The sequence below is a fragment of the Spermophilus citellus genome, assembly GCF_964194105.1.
Source record: "Spermophilus citellus genome assembly, chromosome: 1".
Classification (NCBI taxonomy): domain Eukaryota; kingdom Metazoa; phylum Chordata; class Mammalia; order Rodentia; family Sciuridae; genus Spermophilus; species Spermophilus citellus.
Genome location: NC_138182.1, coordinates 43,018,055 through 43,040,406, shown reverse-complemented (window position 1 = coordinate 43,040,406; position 22,352 = coordinate 43,018,055). Strand labels below are relative to the sequence as shown.

General features: G+C 34.3%; 2 protein-coding genes across 22 annotated transcripts in view; one reads left to right on the top strand and one right to left on the bottom strand.

The window, feature by feature from the left end:
• KCTD4 (potassium channel tetramerization domain containing 4) overlaps positions 1-22,352 on the bottom strand; it is a 128,445-nt gene that overhangs the window by 44,570 nt on the left and 61,523 nt on the right. The window lies entirely within an intron of this gene.
• GTF2F2 (general transcription factor IIF subunit 2) overlaps positions 1-22,352 on the top strand; it is a 162,171-nt gene that overhangs the window by 123,091 nt on the left and 16,728 nt on the right. For both annotated transcript variants that reach the window (XR_014022614.1, XM_081298916.1), the window contains exons 6-7: positions 7,651-7,750; positions 18,797-18,940. Coding sequence is in view for 1 of the 2 variants with exons in the window: in XM_081298916.1 (XP_081155042.1) it covers positions 7,651-7,750; positions 18,797-18,940 (244 nt within the window). In the remaining variant the exon portion in view is untranslated. The remainder of the gene's footprint in view (positions 1-7,650; positions 7,751-18,796; positions 18,941-22,352) is intronic.

Genomic DNA, 22,352 nt, shown 5'->3' with positions numbered 1-22,352 from the left:
GATTCTATCTGTTGTTAGACGTTTTTCTTTCACCCTGCAAATGTCAGCCTCTTCTCTCTCTTGGGAGGCACTGTGTACCTCCATTCATTGCTTCATTCTCTCCCTTTCAAAAATGAAATCTAAATTTAAGAAAATACACACTCTTTTGTAAAACCTGTCATTTTAAGAATAACATAAATATTGCAATCAAATGTAGCTACAGCATAAATGATAGATGAACGCTAAAATGATAATTACATTATGAAATAACTCCCACATTTGCCATTGCTAATGGAAACATTTGTTATTCGGTGTTGTTTGAAGTTGTTTAATTCTGTTGCTGATAACCAGATTAGCAAGGCAGTATTTCATAAGGTTTTCTGCTTAGGCATGAAAGTAGTCTATGTGTATAAAATCAGACATTATTATGGCATTTGTTAATATGATATTTGACCTTTTCCTTTTTGATTTGGTTGTCCAGTTAAGGTGTTATTTATTTGCTCAACAAATATTTATTGAGTTGCTGTGATATATTTGCCAATAAGTATTAGCTAAAATTTGTAGCCTTTACTTCCCGGATCTGCCAACAGCTTAGAGCCATAATTTGACATTTTTCCATTTTGTCAAGTTTTAACAATTTTCATCTTCTGAAATATTTGAGGGATGTATATGCTGCTATCATTTTTTAATAATGCCAAACAATTTAAAAATTGAACTTCCAGTTTAGTATAACTCTTGGTAAAGCATAATAATGAAGAATATCTTTAAATGATTTTGGTAAGGGTGATTATGGACCATGATTATATCCCAATAACTAGTGATATTGACTTAATAGGCATTTTTTGTGTGGATGTGTGTGGGGGGGGGTAGGGCTGTTATAAGGGAGAATCTACTCTTGCTTTGTGTGTGTGCGTGTGTATGTGAGAGAGAGAGAAAGGTTAGATCAGTTGTTGGCAGGCTGATGACTATCAAGAAGAGATTATTTATTTTGAACTGAGTTCCATGGGATTTTAATTAGAGGCTGTATTCTCTTATATATGAGTCAGCGGAATGCATTACAATTCTTATAACCCATATAGAGCACATTTTTCATATCTCTGGGTGTATACAAAGTGTATTCACACCAATTCGTGTCTTCATATATGTACTTTGGATAATAATGAGCTGTATTCTGTTGTATGGTCTGAATTCTGTTATATGGGACCATATAGAATGAAAATCTTAATTTCAGTTCTATTGTTGGCTTTATCATAAGAAGAAAGTAAGATTGGGGCGATAAAGGGAAAGCTCTTTTTTTTTTTTAAAGAGAGCGAGAGAGGAGAGAGAGAGAGAGAGAATGAGAATGAGAATTTTTAATATTTATTTTTTAGTTCTTGGCGGATACAACATCTTTGTTGGTATGTGGTGCTGAAGATTGAACCCGGGCCACACGCATGCCAGTTGAGCGCGCTACCGCTTGAGCCACATCCCCAGCCCCAAAGGGAAAGCTCTTAACACAGTTTTCAGAACATAGTGCTTTTTGTTTTTATTTTGTTGTTTTTTTTTTAATTTTTTTTTTAGTTGTAGTTGGACTCAATATCTTTTTTTTCTTTTTTTTTTATTGGTTGCTCAAAACATTACAATGATCTTGACATATCATATTTCATACATTTGATTCAAGTGGGATATGAATTCTTATTTTTACCACAGGTACTGATTGCAGGATCACATTGGTTATACATCCACCTTTATATATACTGCCATACTAGTGTCTGTTGTATTCTGCTCCCCTTCCTATTCCCCCCTCCTCTCCCCTCCCCTCCCATCATCTCTCTCTACCCCACCTACTGTAATTCATTTCTCTCGCTCTTTTTTTTCCCCTTTCCCCTTACATCCTCTTATATGTAATTTTGTATAACAATGAGGGTCTCCTTCCATCTTCCATGTAATTCCCCTTCTCTCTCCCATTCCCTCCCACCTCTCGTCTCTGCTTAATAGTGATTTTCTTCTCATGCTCTTCCTCCCTGCTCTGTTTTGAGTCTCCCTCCTTATATCAAAGAAGACATTTGGCATTTGTTTTTTAGGGATTGGCTGACTTCACTTAGCATAATCTGCTCTAATGCCATCCATTTTCCTGCAAATGCCATGATTTTGTTATTTTTTAGTGCTGAGTAATATTCCATTGTGTACAAATGCCACATTTTTTTATTCATTCATCTATTGATGGGCATCTAGGTTGGTTCCACATTCTAGCAATTGTGACTTGTGCTGCTGTGAACATTGATGTAGCTGTATCCTTAGAGTATGCTCTTTTTAGGTCTTTGGGGAATAGTCCGAGAAGGGGAACAGCTGGGTCAAATGGTGGTTCCATTCCCAGCTTTCCAAGGAATCTCCATACTGCTTTCCAAATTGGCTGCACCAATTTGCAGTCCCACCAGCAATGTACAAGTGTACCCTTTTCCCCATATCCTCACCAGCACTTGTTGTTTGATTTCATAATGGCTGCCATTCTGACTGGAGTGAGATGGTATCTTAGAGTGGTTTTGATTTGCATCTCTCTAATTGCTAGAGATGGTGAGCATTTTTTCATGTATTTGTTGATTGATTGTATGTCCTTCTCTGAGAAGTGTCTGTTCAGATCCTCGACCCATTTGTTGATTGGGTTATTTGTTATCTTATTGTTTAATTTTTTGGACTCAATATCTTTATTTATTTTTATATGGTGCTGAGGATGGAACCCAGGGCCTCACACATGCTAGGTGAGTGCTCTACCTCTGAGCCACAACCTCAGCCTCAATATAGTGCTTTTTAAATGTCTGTTTTCATGTGCTATCAGTTTGTTGGTGTTTTAGCTCTTGGGTTACATGACCTTGTAAACTTTCTCTTTGATGGGAAGAAATAGGAGATAATGCTATTTTTATTTAGTTCCCCACCCCCATGATACTGGGGATTGAACTCAGAGTCTCTTTACCACTGTGCTACATCTCAGTCCTTTAAAATTAAAAAAAAAAAATTGAGACAAGATCTTTTTAAGACTGTCCTTGAATTTGTCATCCTCCTGCCTCAGCCTCCTGAGTTTCTTAGATAACAGACATGTGCCACTGTATCCAACTTTAATGACTCTTTAAATAATATTATTAAACTCAGAATTCAGTGAAGTTGATTTTGACTATTCCTTTAAATAGTAAAAAAGCCAAATAATTTTATGTGGCCCAAGTTATACAGTAATAGTAATTGTTAGTCATTATTTCTTTTCTTTTAATTAATTAATCAATATATCTTACAGTAGACTGCATTTTGACATAAGATTGTACACAAGTAGAGCACAACTTCTCTTGTCATTATTTCTTGTCCAGAGAAATGAGTTGCTCTTGGTGCCATTCAACATTAGGTGTTTGAATCTATGTTAATCTTAAGTGTGAGGCATAGAGAGTAACTTTATATAAAACTTGCTGATTAAGAAATATTAAAATCAGCATATTACAATGATTCAGCCACATCAGTGTTTATAGCAGCTCAATTCACAATAGCTAAACTGTGGAATCAACCTAGGTGTCCCTTAACAGATGAATGGATTAAAAAATGTGGCGCACACAAACACACATTAACACAATGGAATATTACTCAACCTTAAAGAAGAATGAAATTATGGCATTTGCCAGTAAGTGTATGGAAATGGAGAATATCATGCTAAGTGAAATAAGCCAATCCCCCATAAAACAAAAGCCGAATGTTTTCTCTGATATGTGGATGCTAATTCACAATGTGGTGGGGTCAGGGTTGGGGGGTGACAAGGGAAGAAAAGAGTTACCTTAGATTAGGTAGAGAGGAGTGAAGGGAGGGGAGGGGGATATGGGGGTAAGAAAGATAGTAGAATGAATCAGACATTATTACCTTATATACATATATAATTATACAACCTGTGTGATTCTACATCATGTACAACCAGAAGAATGAGAAATTATACTCCATTATATATAATGTATCAAAGTGCATTCTACTGTCACTAATTAAAACAAATAAAAAATATTTTAAAAAAGAATTTAAGATAGAAGGTGTTAGTTTTTCATTTATCTTATTTTCAATTGTAGTAGCGGAGTAAATGGAGCATCTCATATATAGATTTTTGTAGTAAAGTGAATTCTATCAGTTTTATAGTAACACAGTCTGACCCCTCTTCTTGGATTATAGTTGCTCAAGCAAGAAATCTAAGCCCAATTATTCTTATTGCCTTTCTTCCTCTTTTGTACCCCAGTTCAGTTGAACAATTTCTATTGAATTTGTCTTCAAAATATTTTCTTAATTTGCTAAACTTGACTTTTTACCTCTTTAGCATCACCTTCATCCAAATGAGTATTATTTTTCCTCTGTATTAGGACAGTAGCTTTTCTAGTTTCTAGGCTCCATGTTTACTCCACACCATCCTGCAAACAGTAGTCAGAGGAGTATTTTAAAAACACAGGTCTGGTCACTTTTTTACTTTAAAATTCTCTGATTAAACTTAAGCTTCCTAAAATAAATAAAGTTAAGCTTCCTGAATATAATCTATGGTATAAGATAGATATCTGTAATTTTCTCTCAAGTGTTTAGTGTGTTTGCTGTTACAACTCAGGCAACTAATTTAGGGACTATTTGCAAACTTCACCAACTTGAGCTTCCAAGAATATAATTCTCAGCTACCTAAAATTTAAATTAAGTTTTTTTTTTAAAGAAATGGAGTTGTATTTAGAATGTTTATTTTGAATGTTTATTCAAACCTATTTAATTTTTAATACTTAAAAATATTATACTTTGACAAAATAAGTATGATTTATGATGCCACAACAATTATCTCATAAATGTATATTTCCAAGCACTTTGTCTCCAACTATGGAAAATGTAAAAAGATACAGTTAAATCCTAACCTTATATGAATATGTATATTCATATTCATAATGATGCTAAGAATCAGCACCAAAAACTTTTAGATTTGTAAAACAAAGTGACCACAGAATATTGCTTTTCTATTACTGTTTCTTGAAAATAACATCATATTTTTAAATTTTCTGCAAAAGTCAAAGCCCATTTTAAAAAATAGTCAGGACTCTTAACTTGCTTGCAGTTCAGCCCAGCACCTCTGTATGTGGTTTGGCTATTCTGATTTGCAAACCAAATAGTTCCAAATCATATTATTCTGATAAACCCAGGTAAACCTTCTTTTGACTTTGAAAGCCTGTTGAGGTCAGTAATGTTTAATTTAGTATATTGTTCAGTGATGAAATGGAGTTGCAAATTGTTCTGACACTTCATGAGATAAAGTTAAATGAATTATTTAGTGTTAATTAAAGAACCTGCTAAATTATTTTAAACCAGTCAAGGTTAATTAAGGTATTTTAAGATTTGGTTCTTGAAAAATAGGCTGTATTTTCAGTTCCTAACCTTTTGAGCTTGTAATCATAAGATGCCCTCTTCTTATTAAAACAAAACCCTTGAAGTTGACTTTTTTGAAGTACAATACAAAGGTTGAATTTTTATATTAGCTCTTTATTTTAAAGCAATTATCATTGTTTTTCTTTATTTAAAAGATTAAATATTTTGAGGTTACATATATCATGCCAGTCTGGATGGTGAAACTGACTTTTAGAATTGCTGAAGGATTTTTCTATAAAGGAAAGTATGCCACATGGACCTGAGTCAGGAAGCAGTGACTACAAAAAAATTCTTTATGTGTGACATACGAAAGGCAAAAGTAATATAGTACTTACTATTTATGATTGCATATCCGGTAAATTTCTGAAGATATTTCCAGAGTATTTTTTAACATTTTATAAAATAATCATTTTATGTATTTAAAGCTGAAGTATGGATTAATAAATGGATGAATTTAAATATTTACATTTCCATATAGAAATAAGTATACTGAATTTGGGGCTCATGGTAAAGTATACCTAATACCTAATAATATAGATTTCATATATAAAAAATAGTTGGTAGACATTGAGTGTCTCAGTATTTTGCTGTTATATACCTAAAAATAAACAGAATAGAGAATTATCTTCATCTAAGATGATTTATCTTCATCCGTATTTAGTAAGAACATTTTAAAATAGGTACTTTTTGTACTTCGAGGTGTCTTTTTGAATTTTGAATGAAAATTAGCTTTAGTACTTATTCTGTTGAACCAAGAATTTAAAGTCTGAGTCAAATTTATATAATATACAATTTTGAGCATGTATTTTTTTTGAATGACCAACATTTTATGGCTTTCAAATTAACCATCCAAAAAATAATGGTATTTTGTATTTATTAGGTATACTTCCTTTTTTATTATAAAAGTAATAGATGCTTATTGCAGAAAGTTTAGAAAACATACAGAAATCTTAAAATGCACTAATACTAATCTCTTCCTTTTCATCTTTCATGTTAATTTCACCTTTTTGTTGAGAGCCACAGCCAAAGGGGCCCCAGCAAACTTTCTTTTTTTAAAAAAGATGCTTTCTTTTTGTTTTTATTAAGTAGGCAGTTTTCTAACAACGTTTTTCAATTTCTTTGCTGTGACCATTGCATCCCACCCCTTCCTTTTGGATTTATTTTCCTTCACCCGAAAGTAAACCTTTCAATAATTCTTTTAAGGATGATCTGTAAATGTCTTAAGGGTTTTGTCCAAAAATACTTTTATTTCATTCTTGCACTTTACTTACAAATTAGCTACATATGAGCATTTTCTTAAATATACTACATATTTATATTCTGATACCCTACTGATGAGAAATCCAAAGATACAGTGAAACCTTTTTTAAAAAATTTTTTAGTTGTAGATGGACACAATACCTTTATTTTATTTGTTTATTTTTATGTGGTGCTGGGGATCAAACCCAGTGCCTCATGCATGCTAGGCAAGTGTTCTACCACTGAGCCACAACCCTGGCCCCACCTTTTTTTTTTTTTTAAGCTGCACTTTTCTCCTCTTAAAACAGTTTTTTGGATTAGCAAATGAATTTCTCTTAACTTTTAAAGTAAGAAATAAATGTTTGAATGTGTCTTTCCACATTTAATACAAACAAAATATCCTAAGTCTGTTACTTGAAGATGTATGTTCAGGTATTATGTTTTGTAATATGCTATACATGGTGTCATGTATTTTATGGCTGTTTTCTCAAAGGCAATATTTCAAATTATATTTTAATTTGGATGGAGTCCTGTAGTAGTTTTACACCATTCCTATCTTTTAGAAGTCTGTAATCACCGAAATGTTCTGTATCTGTACTAGCCAATGAGACCTTTGGTGCTGATTATACTAGATACTAGACCTTAGGTGCTGATTTATTCCATTTTGTTAGCCTTTATTTCTAATTAGATAAATGGAAATTTTGAATTAGCAACTTGATTAATTTTAGTTTATATAGTTTATTTTTATTTGTAGGGTTGGTTGGTTAATTGGTTGGTTTTCAGAAATTTTCAGGTGGTTGGTTTCTGAGTTTTAGTAGTTAAGATTTGCCTATACAATATAGGATTAGAAGTAAGTTATAGACTAATGAAGTAACACAATAGTCATATATTTTCACTGTGGTTTTTGAATGTTCTAGTAAGGGTAGTATAATAATCTGAGGTTTATACATTAATTGGTATTTATTGAATAAGAATTACAGAAATAAGTCTTCAGGTTTCATTCTGCTAAACAAATAAGTGTATATAATGCCTTCTGTTTTTCAGATTGCAAATAGAAGAATCTTCCAAACCTGTAAGGCTATCACAACAACTGGAGAAAGTTGTAACAACAAATTACAAGCCTGTTGCTAATCATCAATATAATGTAAGTTTTCTGCATGTTTCTCTTTATTTGGTGTTATATCTTTATTCTTTTCTGTATTATAGATTCTTAGGTTTTGAAAGTACTCATCAGTCATAAGCCTTACCCTCAGGTGCTTGAATACCTAATCCAGACATAGTAAGGAATATGACAATTTGCTAAGCATAGAAAACAGCTTGCTCTACATCATAAGCCACACCTTAAGAAGACAACCATTGTTCAAAGTATTCTTGATATTCTTTTTTTTTTGCCCCCCCCCTTTTTCTATACCTTTATATTTGTTCATATGAGATCTTAATGTATTGACAAAAAAATTAAAGGTCATACATAGATGTATACACTTATTATCTATCAATGTTTTTTAAAAAATTAAATATCATTCAGAAATTTTAAAATGTCCTGGAACAACAGTAATTTTTCTCAATGATAATTAAGATCACTTTGCTCACAGGTATTTTTACTATCTCTTACTGCTGGGCAAAGGGAGGACTGCTTATATGTTTTCAACCTTTTTTATTAAAGTATATTTTATACATACTTATATATAATATATAATATATAATAATACTTATATATTATGTATACTGGCATATTATGTGGTGTTTACACTTCTGAGTGCTTTTTAACTAGTGACACATAATCTTCATACCTACCCCATGAAGTAACTACCACTATTATTATTAGTTTATAGTTGAGGTCCTGAGACTGAAAGAGGTTAGCTTACTTAAGGTCACACAGTCGTTTACCATTCCAGATGTTCAACCCAGATAGTGTGGCTTAAGAATCAAGCTCTTAACCACCATGATTATTGCCACAGGATTAACAATGCTAAAACAGCTAAGGTTTGGAGGTTTGAAGTAACTGTAATGCAAGAAGAAATGTAATTTTTTTTAAAAATATATATTTTTTAGTTGTAGATGAACGCAATGCCTTTATTTATTTATTTTTTGTGTGGTGCTAGGGATCCAACCCAGTGCCTCACATGTGCTAGACAACTGCTCTACCTCTGAGCCACAACCCCAGCCCAAGAAATATAAAGATTCAATGAAGCTCAAATCAAGTAGCAGTTAACAGTTGAACTCTTGTATCCTACTTTGTTGCTTAAGATCCCTTTTGATACTGAGCATAGAAAGAATAAAAACCTCTTTTAAAACTGACCTTAAGTATCCAGACTTATTAAGTACCACAGAACAGTGTCTGCCAAAATAATACTTTATGGTATTTAAGTTTCTAGTGGTTAATTTGCATGAGACATAGCAAAAGCTTCCAGGGCTAAACAGGCATGTAACTGAGTAGAAGACTGAAGCTTACGAAGGCAAATGCTGGGGAGTGTAAGAACTGTGTACACCTATTCCTTCTGGAGACATTCAGATGTTTAAAAAAAAAAAAAAAAAATGCTGCACTGATTGGATTAAACAAGGCAAAAACTAAAGAAGACCGGGAAGGTAAAGGGAGACAATAGTGTCAGATAATACAAGGGAGGTATTTTTCTGTCGGGTGTAGATAAGAGTCTGCTTCTTGTCCTCTTTTGCCTTTTCTCCTCTTAGTTGGGTGCACAGTTATGCAATGTCTGATTGGGATATGTTTTGAGAAATGTGTTGGTAGGCAGTTTGATCATTGTACAGACATATAAAGGGCACTACACAGACCTCCATGGGATAGCTTGCATCCCTTGGCTGTATAATACTGTCGTATACGTGGTATTTTCTTGACTGAAATGTTGCTATGCTGTACGTAATTGTACACATAACTTCCTGGAGTTAATGGAAATAGAAAACTAAAATAATGTAGGTCTTATTTGTCTTTGCCTTTCTTCTTCAATGGTGTTCTTCTCCTATAACCTTTGACTCCTCTCTTCTTCTCTTATGGGCCAGTCTTCTATATACAGTTTCTACTCTTTGTCACAGGGAGGATAAGATGAATAGCACTTTCCATAGGCTGTGAAGAGATGTAACCTTTCTGGAGGGAATTTTAGTAATTTGTATCAAAAGTACTATTTAAAAGGATTTGTCCTTTGACTGGCAATCTTTTTTTTTCCTCAACCCTTAAATGGCTTTATTTATTTATTTTTATTTTACAAACTTACGTCAGGCTCTGCTTTGAACATTTTGCACTCATTTAATCCTCATAGCAACAAAGTAAGGTATATACTAGTTTTATCCCCACATGACAGAACAAAGTTAATTTCTATCATTTGAATTTTTTTCAATGAGCAGGTGGTGTTCCTTCTTAAATAATTTTTTTTTATTGGTTGTTCACAACATTACAAAGCTCTTGACATATCATATTTCATACATTAGATTGAAGTGGGTTATGAGCCCCCAATTTTACCCCAAATGCAGATTGCAGAATCACGTCGATTACATATCCACAATTTTACATAATGCCCTATTAGTAATTGTTGACTGGCAATCTTGAATATAGGAATTTATAATAGTAAAACAAATGTCAAAAAAAAAAAAAAACGTATGTACAGTAATGTTTCTCTATGTTGTTTAAGATAGAAAAAGACTGGAAACAAATATCCAGAATTGGAGATTGGTGAAATATCTGACGTCATTGGTTTGGGATGGTAGGAACTAGAGTGATTTTATTCTAATTTTCCTCTTTTTAAAGTCTTTTTTTTTTTTTGAGTTATTAGAATTGTCACAGTGCATGTGGATTGTCTGACTTGTTATCATAAGTGGTAAAATTCTATTAGGATGCAAAGGGGGAAAGCTAAGTGTTATGGCCAGGATGGCACCCTACCTCAGCTGTCTAAGGTTTGTCTTCTCTCAACAACAAATGTAAATAAGTCCAAATGCTTTGTATTCTGAACTTTTCATTTCAAGGCACGAACCTTTGTGAAGGTTGTCATAGTACAAGAGTCGTTATAGTAAAGAGTCACATAATAATCTTTGATTAAGATTTTATTTACATAAAATCAAAAATTGACTATAATCTATTACATTGCATTTGAGTAAATGTTTAGTAATTGTTTCCTATGGGAGTGTATCTGAATGGGTTAGAAGCACCTGCACAGCTTTAAAAACATTCAGTATTATAGTATAATGCCTACTGTACAAAACATATGAAACTTTTCTTATATATCAGAAGGAAACACTGATTTTTTTAAAAGATTGAGTAATAACATAGTTAATCAGGAATGTTTTAGACATTGCATAATCAAGATTTTTAATGAAAAATTTTAAGCCCAATATATATTTACAAAGTTTTGCAAAGTGTAAAAACATGAAGCCTATTCTTTGATTTTAATGTTTATGGTTCTTTGAATGCAATTTTCAGAATAAAAATGAGTAGAGATTTCTACAAAACTTAGAGGGTGAAAATTGTATATGTACTTGCAAAAGTATATCTTTTTTCTTTAAAGTGTTGGGGTTGTAGCTCGGTGGTAGAGCACTTGCCTTGCATGTGTGTTTGAATCTCAGCACCACATAAAAATAAATAAATAAAGATATTTGTCCATCTATGACTAAGAAAAAATATTAAAAAGAAAGTGTTGGGGACCAAACCTAGGACCTTGTGCATGCTAGGCAAGCTCTTGGCCACCGAGGTATAACCCTAACCCTATCTTTACATTGATTAGAAAGAAACTTCCTTGCATTTACACCTAGAATAATTTTCACCCACCTATGGAGAAATTTGCATATACATAGAGACTATACAGATATTTGAACTCCTACTTTGTACTTGGAATTATTCTAAGCACTGAGTTAAAATTTTTCTTTAGTTCACAGACTGTGTGTATCATAATACCCACCATACTTGCCATTCAGAAAGCATACATTAGGCCAAAAGAATTATATAATCAGCATTATCTTTTAGAACACCATTCCTTGAAAGCATTATCCTGCAAACCCTCCTTTTATGAGAAGATGACCCTTATATTTCTGTGGCCTTGCCTCTTCTTTCATTAAGTTTCAGAAACTGAAACCAGTTCATGTAAGTCAGCATTTTCCAAAGTATTTTGAAACACTGATTTGTTAGAGTCTCCTTAAGGTGTGTGTGTGGGGGGGGGGGGGGGGGACAGGGATTGAATAGAGGGATTTCATGTTAAAAGAACTTATAGATTCTGATTGTATTTCCCCCTGCAAAATTGACACCTATATTTTAATATTTAAAAATTGGGAACTCTTAGGGTTGGAGATATAGCTCAGTGGCAGAGAATATGCCTAGCCTGTAGAAGACCCTAGGTTTAATCCTCAGCACTACAAAACGGGGTGGGGGTGGGGGAATAAAAGAAACCTTCAGGAATTTATTTAATCCTGTATTTTGCAAGCATTTAAACACCAATTCCCCTTTCCTCATCCTCTGAAGTAGTGAAAACAAACTTTAGAAAAAAATGGGATCTTCAAAGCAGGGTTTACAAGAGAACCCAATGAGTAAGGGGAAAACATTAGAACTTACATTTATCTTGTTTTTCTCTTATAAAGGGAAAAGTTTTAAAAATACTTACCACAGGAATTGGCTTTATACAAACCCTTATGCACTTCCTAAAATCAGTTGTTTTTAGCAGAAGAGTAGAGATAGTACAGCACAGAGGAATTAACTATGGTGCCCACACATTTTTATTTGTTTTCAGCTTTTTGTATTTGGTACTAAATTCTGAGATTTATAGGTTATAATACCTTTTGTTAATTAAACTCAGTCTCAAAAATGAGCAGATGTCTTTAAAAATTTTCCACAAAGAAGCTGTAGATAATGCCAATAAAGCAAATACATGTGAATAAAAAAGTAGAAAAACTGATACTTCTCTTGCTTCAGAATGATCTCTGTCAGTCACTCTATAAAGTAGCAAGAAGGGTAAAGGAATCAGATACTTAGAGGAATCAGATCCTCTTTAGAACGAGATTGGCTGTTCTAAAATGGAAATTATCAATACCATTTTAAATATGACTCGTCATTCCCTGTCTTTAATAATGACTCAGTGTGTCTCTCTTGGAAACAGAAACAGCTCAAGATATTTGTAGCAGAAAGGGATTCGGTGTAGGGAATTGGATACAAATAGTTTATGAATACAAAGTGGAAAAATTGGAATTGGAAACGAGAGAAGCCTGGTTACAGAGAGAATTGCCCTTCCTCCTGGTTTCATTCTCCCACTGACAAACACCAACCAGCAAGGGAATCTTGGAAATGTAGCCTGAAGGACCCTGCCACCACAACCACCATGGCCTAAAGCTAAAGCTTGATGCACCTATCACATTGACCTTTGACCTTGTGGTATAGTACCTTAAGTTATATTGTCATTGCTGTTACAAAGCTTTCATAGTTGGCAATATTTTTAAAAACTAAGCATGAGTATTCAGGCTAGGGATGTAGCTCAATGGTAGAGCACCTCTGGGTTCAATCCTTAGAGCCATGCCAAAAAAAAAAGGGGGGGGGAGGAAGGAAGCAAAAGAAGGAAGCTAATTTACAAGATTCCTTTCAACTCCCTCCATCTCTCGATCACAATTGTTGTGTGTGTTCCGGTTTTATATGTTGTCATCTGGCATGTGTAAATTTCGTAGTATTCTTTGAAAATGGTTCTCAACATGGGCTGGATAGTAGAATCAGCCAGGCGGCTTTAAAAAAAGAAAATGCCTCCAGAGTTTGATTATTTGATCCAATGTGGGAGCCAACTATCTCAAGGTGTTTAAAGTTCCCTAGGTTATTCTAGTTTACAACCACTAATCCAAAGAGATAGAAACTTTTTACAGTTCTGTCTGCCATCTCCTGTTGAGGAAGGGATGGGATTCAATAATGATATGAGGGAGGAGATAAGAAAGTTTCTTTCTTCCAAACCCAGGATTTTTAAAAAGAATTAATATCTTCTTGTCTTTGTTATCACCTCTATCCCCTGCCTTCTGAGTTTGACAAACAATGTGTTCTCTAGCCCTTCATAAGAAAGTGAGAGAGAACCAGAAACACTTAACTAGAAAAGTGATTAATTCAAGTAATAGAATTGTTATATAGAACCTTGAGGTTAACCCTCAGGAACTAGAAATAAAATTTGTCCTTATGCATAAAAAGAAACAGATTGTTTCTTTAGTGTGGCAACCAACTGTTTTAGTCTTCAGAAGTAAGATTATTTAGTTTTTTTTTTAATTTTGCTGATTAAAATGGATGCCTGCAAGAATGTATCATAAAGGCTTTTCAGCAGTGTTTGCCTAATATAGTACATAGTATATCTTATCCATTTGAATTTGTACACCAAGGACTGTGGATACTAAAGAAATCATTTCCTCCAAAGAAATGATGGTAACACACTAAGCAGAAATAGAAGCATTTGTAAAGGGGAAGGGGAAAATGATCTTTCTTAAGGACTTAAAATGCAAAACCATGATAGTTGAGGCTGTCATGCTCACTTTCGCAGTTAAAATAAAAACCTTCACAGAGACTGCCTTGACATAGCAATCAAAGTATTTCTGCAAACAACAGTCTCAAAATTTACAGACATCTGAGTTATAATATTTTAATTGGTAGTGGGTGGCATTTATAATTTTAGTCAGTGATTACGGTTTCAGTAATGACAGTTGAACATCTCTTTACCACATCCACAATGGATTTTCAACATTTCGTTGAATTTTAGTATTGAATAATTTGTTTTCTGTTGCAAAAGTAAGATTAGTTGTATATGATAGATTTTTTAATTATAAAAATGTATAACTGGAGCAAAAGTTTAAAGTACTTCCTGAATTTAAGTTTATTTCTACGATATTGGCTACATAGTGACTTATGGTCATTAAAGACAGAAGAAGATCAGTAATTAAAATTCACATGACTTAAAAACTATTTGTTTTAATAACTGTCAGTAATATTTTGTATTGGCTGCTAACAAGTTAGATGTCTGACTGCTTTGAGTGTTGTTTCTTTTTTTTAAGAGAGATAAATTTTTTTAATATTTATTTTTTAGTTTTCGGTGGACACAGCATCTTTATTTTATTTTTATGTGGTGCTGAGGATCGAACCCAGCACCCTGCGCATGTCAGGCAAGCGCGTTACTGCTTGAGCCACATCCCCAGCCCAAGTGTTGTTTCTTTACAGTGCCTGTGTGTCAGAAACAAAGTGCCCAAAGAAAAAATAGTTAACCAACAGAAGTAACATTATCTCAGAACTATAAATTTCTCTGAAGTATACTAGTGCATATTATTTATAGTTTATTTGTGTAATTACTCTTACCTGTAGTACCAAGATTAAGTTGAATACTAAGATTACCACTTCTGTACTGTTTAGATTTTAAAAAGAAAAAAGAAAAGTTAACTTCAAGGACCTTAGTTTTATCCTAAGCATATTAGGTATTATTAACTTAATCAACATGGAAATAATTTAAACCCCTTTTTATAATTACACATATACTGGAACTTCTTACCTGATACAACAAAGGAGAATTTGGATTATGGACCTGTCTTAGATATTATCAAAAAGATTTAACCAGTTTAGCTTTAAAGCAATATTTTTTTATAAGTTATCCCATAGTACAGGACTATGACAATAATAGATGTTTTGGGGTTTTATAGGGTTTTTTTGTAGTGCTAGGATCAAACTCAGGCCCTGCACATGCTAGACATGTCCTCTACCACTGAGTTATACCTTTAACCATTTCTTGTTTTTTTAAAAAATAAACATAAGAATAAATGTGTTGGGGCTTTCAGATTACACTTTTAAGAATTGTTGTTCAGTAGATAAGAGACCACACTACCTCAAGGAATTGAGCCATTGGTGGACATGGTTAACATAGAATGATTAGCATACATTTCTATTCTGCTTTCCCCTTTAATTTTAAAGAAGGAAAGCACCAACATTCAGTGCAGTCACTGTATTTGAGCAGGAAGTATGTAAACCAATTTAAAAAAAAAATCTAGATAGAATTTGGTGGTTTTCTTCCTACTCATTAACATTATAAATCACAACTTAATCTAACTTCTGATCTTATCCCTGGTAATGATTTTAAAGTTCCTTTCTAATTTATTCTAAATTCTTGCCTTTGAATTCTGGCCATCTTAACTCTGGGTTTGGGAATTGATAACAAACCCTTAAAAAGTTTTTCTCACCATTGCCAACGAGAATATTATATCTTGACCTCTCTGAAGTAGCCCTTCTTGCTTTACCAGCGTGTTTCTTTGAAAACATTTTTTTCTATTAATCTTCCCAGCTTCACCCATCATTTTATATAATGAAGAGCCTCCAAAGGGTAGAAATCACTTCTTTTTTTCTGAATTTATCTGTATCTGTCATCTTCTTTCAACATAAACTAAAGCTGCATATGAAGGATGCAAAGGCCTAATCCCATTCACACTTGTATTCCCGAGGATATGGAGGCTGGGACAGGAGGATTGGAAGTTCAAGGCCAGCCTGGGCAACTTAGTGACATCCTGCCTCAGAATAGCATAAAATAAAAACTCAGTGGTAACACTCTTACCTAGCATGCATGAGGCCCTGGGTTCAGTGCTCAGTGATGGGGAAAGAAAATAAGCTAAGCTTTGATCTTCTCCTGGGTCCCCACTTTGTCTTGTCTTCCCTGGAAACCAGTAGCTTTTGACAATAAATGAAATCCCACATCCCACCCAACCCCTTGGGAAGGGAATAAGCAGTTACCATCTCTCTTCTGTATGTAAATAGATTCTTTGATTTATTTTCTAGATCCCAAGGTAAATTTCTCTTATCACTTGACCGGGGTAAAAGATTATAATGTCTTCAGCTCCCAGTCCTGGCTTTTTTCTGCTTTTCACCAGGCCCACTTTCTGAGTTGTACGATACTGTGTAAGTGCAGTGTGACAGTGGAAGGGGATGTCAGGATTCAAACTAAGTAAAGATATGTTGTAGTCACTGGTCAGCAAAGAAAGGCTTAACATATTTACCCCATTGCACATCCCATGATATCATCCCACTTTTTAACCTAAAGACCCTGATATTTGGATTTGTGGGTTTTATCCGGTCTCTCATCCTTTTTTCTCCCCAATAATGTAATCTTCTTCCATCCTTTTTTGGACCCTAGAGAAAGCCTATATTCTTCTAAATTCTTTGTAACTGCCCATCATGTTCTCTTTTATGCTATTCTCACCCAGGAAATCTTGAGACTGCCTGGCAGGATTTCATTCCTCCCCAACAATGCAATCTGTGTCGTACATTTGCATTATTTTCAGCATCGTGATCTTATCCTAGGTAGTTCTGTGGTCTACTGTTACTACATTTTAAATGCTCAAGGGCCTCTATGCATTTTAATACAAAGAAAGAAATACTGTTTTAAAGAGAAGACTATCTTATTTGCTCCATATCTTAGTGCACTGCCTAGTATATAGTCTGTGCTTAATCTCCCAAAGAAACGAATAGAATTTTTTTTTTTTTTTTGGTACCAGATATTGAACCCAGGGGCTCTTAACCACCAAGTCACATCTCCAGTCCTTTTTATTTTTTATTTTTAGACACTGTTTTGCCAAGTTGCTGAGGCTGGCCTTGAACTTGTTATCCTCTTGCCTTAGTCTCCTGAGTCACTGAGATTGCAGGCATGCACCACTATGCCAAGCAAGATAAATGGATTTTGAGTTTCATTCCCAAGATGTACATATTTAAAAAAAATTAAGTTGATTAAGTTACCCCTTTCTCCCTTGTCTGGCTCCTAAGTTTATTTCATTAAAAGGCAATATTGTCAGAGTTGCCTTTTTAGCCACTGACTTGTAAGTCTCCAATTATATGTAAGATGTATTTTCAGTTTTAGCATCAATAGATCAATTGCAACTAAATTTTATCATTCTTGACAAATCTCTAGTGTTAAAATATAGAGAATAAACCTCACTGCAGGAGATGGAGTTTATGCAATAATTTAGTTGTTACTTTTGAAGTATATTTTGTTATATTTTTTTAAGCTAGTCCCCAGATTATAGTCATTGCAGCTGATGAACAGGAGATTGTTCTCTGACGGCTTTTACCCAGTCTACTGACATTTTATTTACCTGGTGGGTTGCTACCATTTATGTATGTTTCCTATAACAAGTTTCTATGCTTTATAAAAATGAAGTGCTTCCTTAAAATTTTTTTCAACTGAACTAAAATAAGTGAATAGAAGTTGTATATTTTCAATAAAGAGATAATCTTTTAAATTTTTATTTTGTTGTAGATGGACACAATATGTTTATTTTATTTATTTTATGTGGTGCTAAGGATTGAACCCAGTGCCTCACGTGTGCGAGGCAAACTACAACCCCAGCCCCAGAGAGAGAATTTTTTACAAATGAACAAACCCAGGATGATAACAGGGGAAGAGAACTTCATTCTTTTGGGGCCATTGCTTCCCAAATTTGTGTGCATGAAAATATGTCAGACTAAAGGATACACACAACATGCAGCCCAAGAGTATTGTTTTTACTTAGATAAAAAAAAAAAAAAAAACAGGTTCAAGGAGGCAGCAGGGTCCAGAGGGAGAACTGGCACTGCCAGTGTTCTTTTTTATTTTAACCTTTGCTTCCTAAACTTCTTACTTCCTAGAGAACCCATGGTATGATCTAACTGCCCCCAGGGACCTCATGTTTGAAAGGTGTTACCTTCCAAACTATGTCTAGTACAGAAACTCTTACTATATATTAGTTAATAAAAAACAAAGGAACTGCAAATTACAGTTTCTAATCACCACAGGCTAACCAGAAAGAAACCTTACTTGGGGAGAAATAGCCACATTACATGCAGAGCTTCAGGAATACTGAAGATGATTTGCTGATTGTCATTATTACTATCCTAAACCTTGAAGATATAGGGAGTCCTGGGAGCAATGAGATCCCAGGCTCTGAACCCCAGTTCAGAGCTCTTCTGCCTACAATCTTCAAATCTTTTTATTTTGAGACAGAGTCTCACTAAATTGACCAGGCTGCCTTGAACTTGGGATCCTCTTGCTTCAAGTTGCTAGGATTATAGGCATCTGCCACTGCACATGGCCCAAAACTTCAAATCTAATCATTTTTAGATGTATAAAACAGAGATGCCTGTGTTTCAAGTGAGTGTGTTGAATTGATGCTTTTCTTTCTTTCTTTCTTTTTTTTTTTTTTTTTTTTTTTTTTTTTTTTTGCTTTTTGCATATAGATTGAATATGAAAGGAAAAAGAAAGAAGATGGGAAGCGAGCTCGAGCTGATAAACAACATGTACTAGATATGCTGTTTTCAGCCTTTGAGAAACATCAGTATTATAATCTTAAGGACCTGGTGGACATCACAAAACAACCCGTGGTATGTATATGTTCATATCTATCCTTTAAATAAGTCCTGCTTTGTTAACATGTACTACTAAGTAGAAATGTGTGTTTCGCATATGATTGAGTTCACATTTACTTATACTAATGAGAGTTTGTGCGTTAAGGGCATGTTTTCTGGGTTTTTTTGTAACATCAGCTTCATTGATTTGTTTACTTTTGGTATCAGGGATTGAACCCAGGGGCGCTTAACCACTAAGCCACATCCCCAACCCCTTTTTTATGTTTTATTTTGATACAGAGCCTTGCTGAGTTGCTGAGGCTGGCTTTGAACTTGTCACCTTCCTGCCTCAGCCTCTTGAGCCACTGGGATTAACAGTTGTGTGCCACTGCACTTGTCTACTTCATCATTTTAAATTCCAAATACATTTAATTTTTTTTTTTGAGAGGAGAGAGAGTGAGAGAGAGAGAGAGAGAGAATTTTTAATATTTATTTTTTAGTTTTCGGGGGACACAACATCTTTGTTGGTATGTGGTGCTGAGGATCGAACCTGGGCCACACGCATGCCAGGCGAGCGCGCTACCGCTTGAGCCACATCCCCAGCCCAAATACATTTAATATAAATAATTCCACACAAAGAAAAGGAATTATCCTCCTTTGGATTTATTCTTGACCTTAATCTGTAGATTTTGTTGTACATAAACCTTTCACTTTTTGTTAAGAAATTAAATTCTAAAAGAGTTAAATAATTTTTTTAATAGAGCAGAAAGTGTTCATGCTGCAGTATTATCAACTCATCTTAATGACTTCAGTCCCTTTGGCATCAAAGCCTTAGAAACAGCATTCCAAGCTAGATTGAAAAAGAATAATTCATTAGCTAAGCTGCATTTCTTCTGGTCTTAATGAAGTTTATCTTTGTATTTTTATATATAAGCGCATCTACATGAAAATGGCTTCCAGAAACTGACAGCAGACAGGACATTCTTACAGAATAAAACATACACAAAATTGACATTGGAAAATAAGCACTTATAGAGAGACATTTTGATGATACTAAGGAATATAATTTCTTTGCTGTAGAAGGGATATAAGATTTATTCATTTTGCATCAAAGATATTATTATAAAGCTTCTATTTTGTTTCTATAGATAATTTTTATATGGCAGTACACAGTAAATCTGATAATTTTTTACTTATGATCAGGGGTGGACTTCAAGGGATCCATTAGCTTCCTGAATATATGCAAAAATGTTTGGGTTTTTCTCAGCATCTAATCCATAGTTTGTATCAGATTCTCATAGAGGACCACTGATCTAGATTATAAAACAAACTTATATTATTTAGAGACTATTTCCTCAGCAAGCAGATTTTTGAAGGCAGGGTTGTGTATTTTTCCTAAATATCCATATACTCTACAGCATAAACTTAGCAGAAATTCACTAGTTAATTAATCTGAAAAAAGGAAAATCCTAGTCCCCAGGAACCATCATATTTTCCTTAAATGAATTTTGACAGGCCTCGTGTCATTTATGGTGGGGGTTGGGGACAAAGAACCAGTGTCAAGAAAGTGTAGAATGTCTTTGCCAGGCTGGAGGTGGACCAGAGCTAGACATAGGGCAGAAGGAGATAGCGGTGGAATCTAGCCCTGCTGTTTACCTCACTGGAAAGTCACTTTCATTCCTAAAATTGAAAGAGTTGGACTAGATAATCTTTATGATCCCTTCCAGCTCTGAATCTGTGATCCTCTCCCTATTTCATCATCTTCTCCTATTTTATCTCCTATTTTCTTCTCCTATTTTATCTAAGACCACTCTGAGCCCTAGCACAGTTTTCTAACATATCACCCATTTACCAATATTCCTTTAATCACACATTTCTATTAAAAGTGTCATAGAAAAAGAAAGGGAGGAAGGAAGAGGGGAGAAAAAGAAAATCAGCTCTGATTATAACTGAACCTTATTTCCTGTTCTCTGTCCTCCCAATTTTAGGTCAAAATTCAGGGAAGTTTATTTTTAATTATTGATTAGCCATTCTAAATCAGGGATCCCTAATCATGTTGATCCAGTGGGGCCATATTTTAATTCAGAATGTGAAATTGAACAGCTGGCATGCTTTTAGTTAAGGTTCAAGTCTACAGGAAAAAACTAGTTACAGATCAGTGCCTATACTTTATATCCCTGTTATGTATATATGTATGTATGTATATATATTTGGTACTGGGAATTGAACCCAGGGGAACTTAACCACTGAGCCACATACCCATCCTTTTTATTTTTTATTCTGAGACAGGGTCTTACGAAGTTGCCCTACTGCATCAGCATTTGGGTAGTATTACCTAGTATTTAGAGTTTATTTTCAGAGAGGCTTAAGTAGGGGTTTGAATAAAAGTAATAACAGTAAAAATAAAAATAACCAGAATTTGGAATCAAGATATAAAAAAAGTATGCTGTTTTACAGGGTAAAATAGCTAGAGAATTTGAAATACTGAGCATTTCTCCTATCAAAAATAAAAATTTATAGGTATATTCTATTATGGGTCTGTGAATTGGTTGGGATTCCTTTAAGTGCAAGAAACAGAAACCCAAATTCAAAATAAAAATAGAATCAGGCTGTAAGCACACACCTGTTAGCCTAGCAACTCAGGAGGCTGAGGCAGGAAGATCACAGGTTTGAGGCCAGCCTCAATAACTTAGTAAGACCCTTTCTCAAAAATAAAATAAAGGGCTGGGATTGTGGCTCAGTGGTAAAGCACTTGCCTAGCATGTGTGAGGCTCTGGGTTCAATTCTCAGCACCACATTTAAATAAATAAAAAATAAAGGTCTGTTGACAATTAAAAAAATAAAGTAAATAAAATAAAAACCATTGAGGATGTAGCTCAGAGGTAGAGTACCCCGGGTTTAATCCCCAGTACGACCAACCAATCAATCAATAATTTTTTTTAAGAAATAGATTTTATCACCTCATATAGCTTGGAAAATTCAGAAATGCATGTAACTTTAGAGATAGCCAGATCTAGCTAATGTTTAGTCACAACTGTCCATTTCCATCTCTCCATAGCTCTCATCATCTTCTCATCTTTCTTGTTTGTTGTCTATTTTTAAGTAGATTCTTACCATATGGTAGCCAGAATGGCCTTCTAAAACACCTCACAGCTAGCAACCCCTAACCCCACCCCCCAAAAAAAACCCCAAGATTTCTATGCTGATTATTTGAATAAAAGCCCAAAAGGAGATTCTAATTGACCTGGTATAGGTCATATGCCTGCTTCTGACACAAGGGGATGGACCCAGGAGTGCTCTCGCCAGCCAAGGCCCACTGCGTCTCAAACCCTGTGCCATATTGCTTTAGGTACAAAGTTTGTGCCTAATCAATATTAATCATTTTTACTGCTGTCTCAGATTTAATGTGTTCAAAACAACTCTGATTTCTACACTCACCAAGAACTCC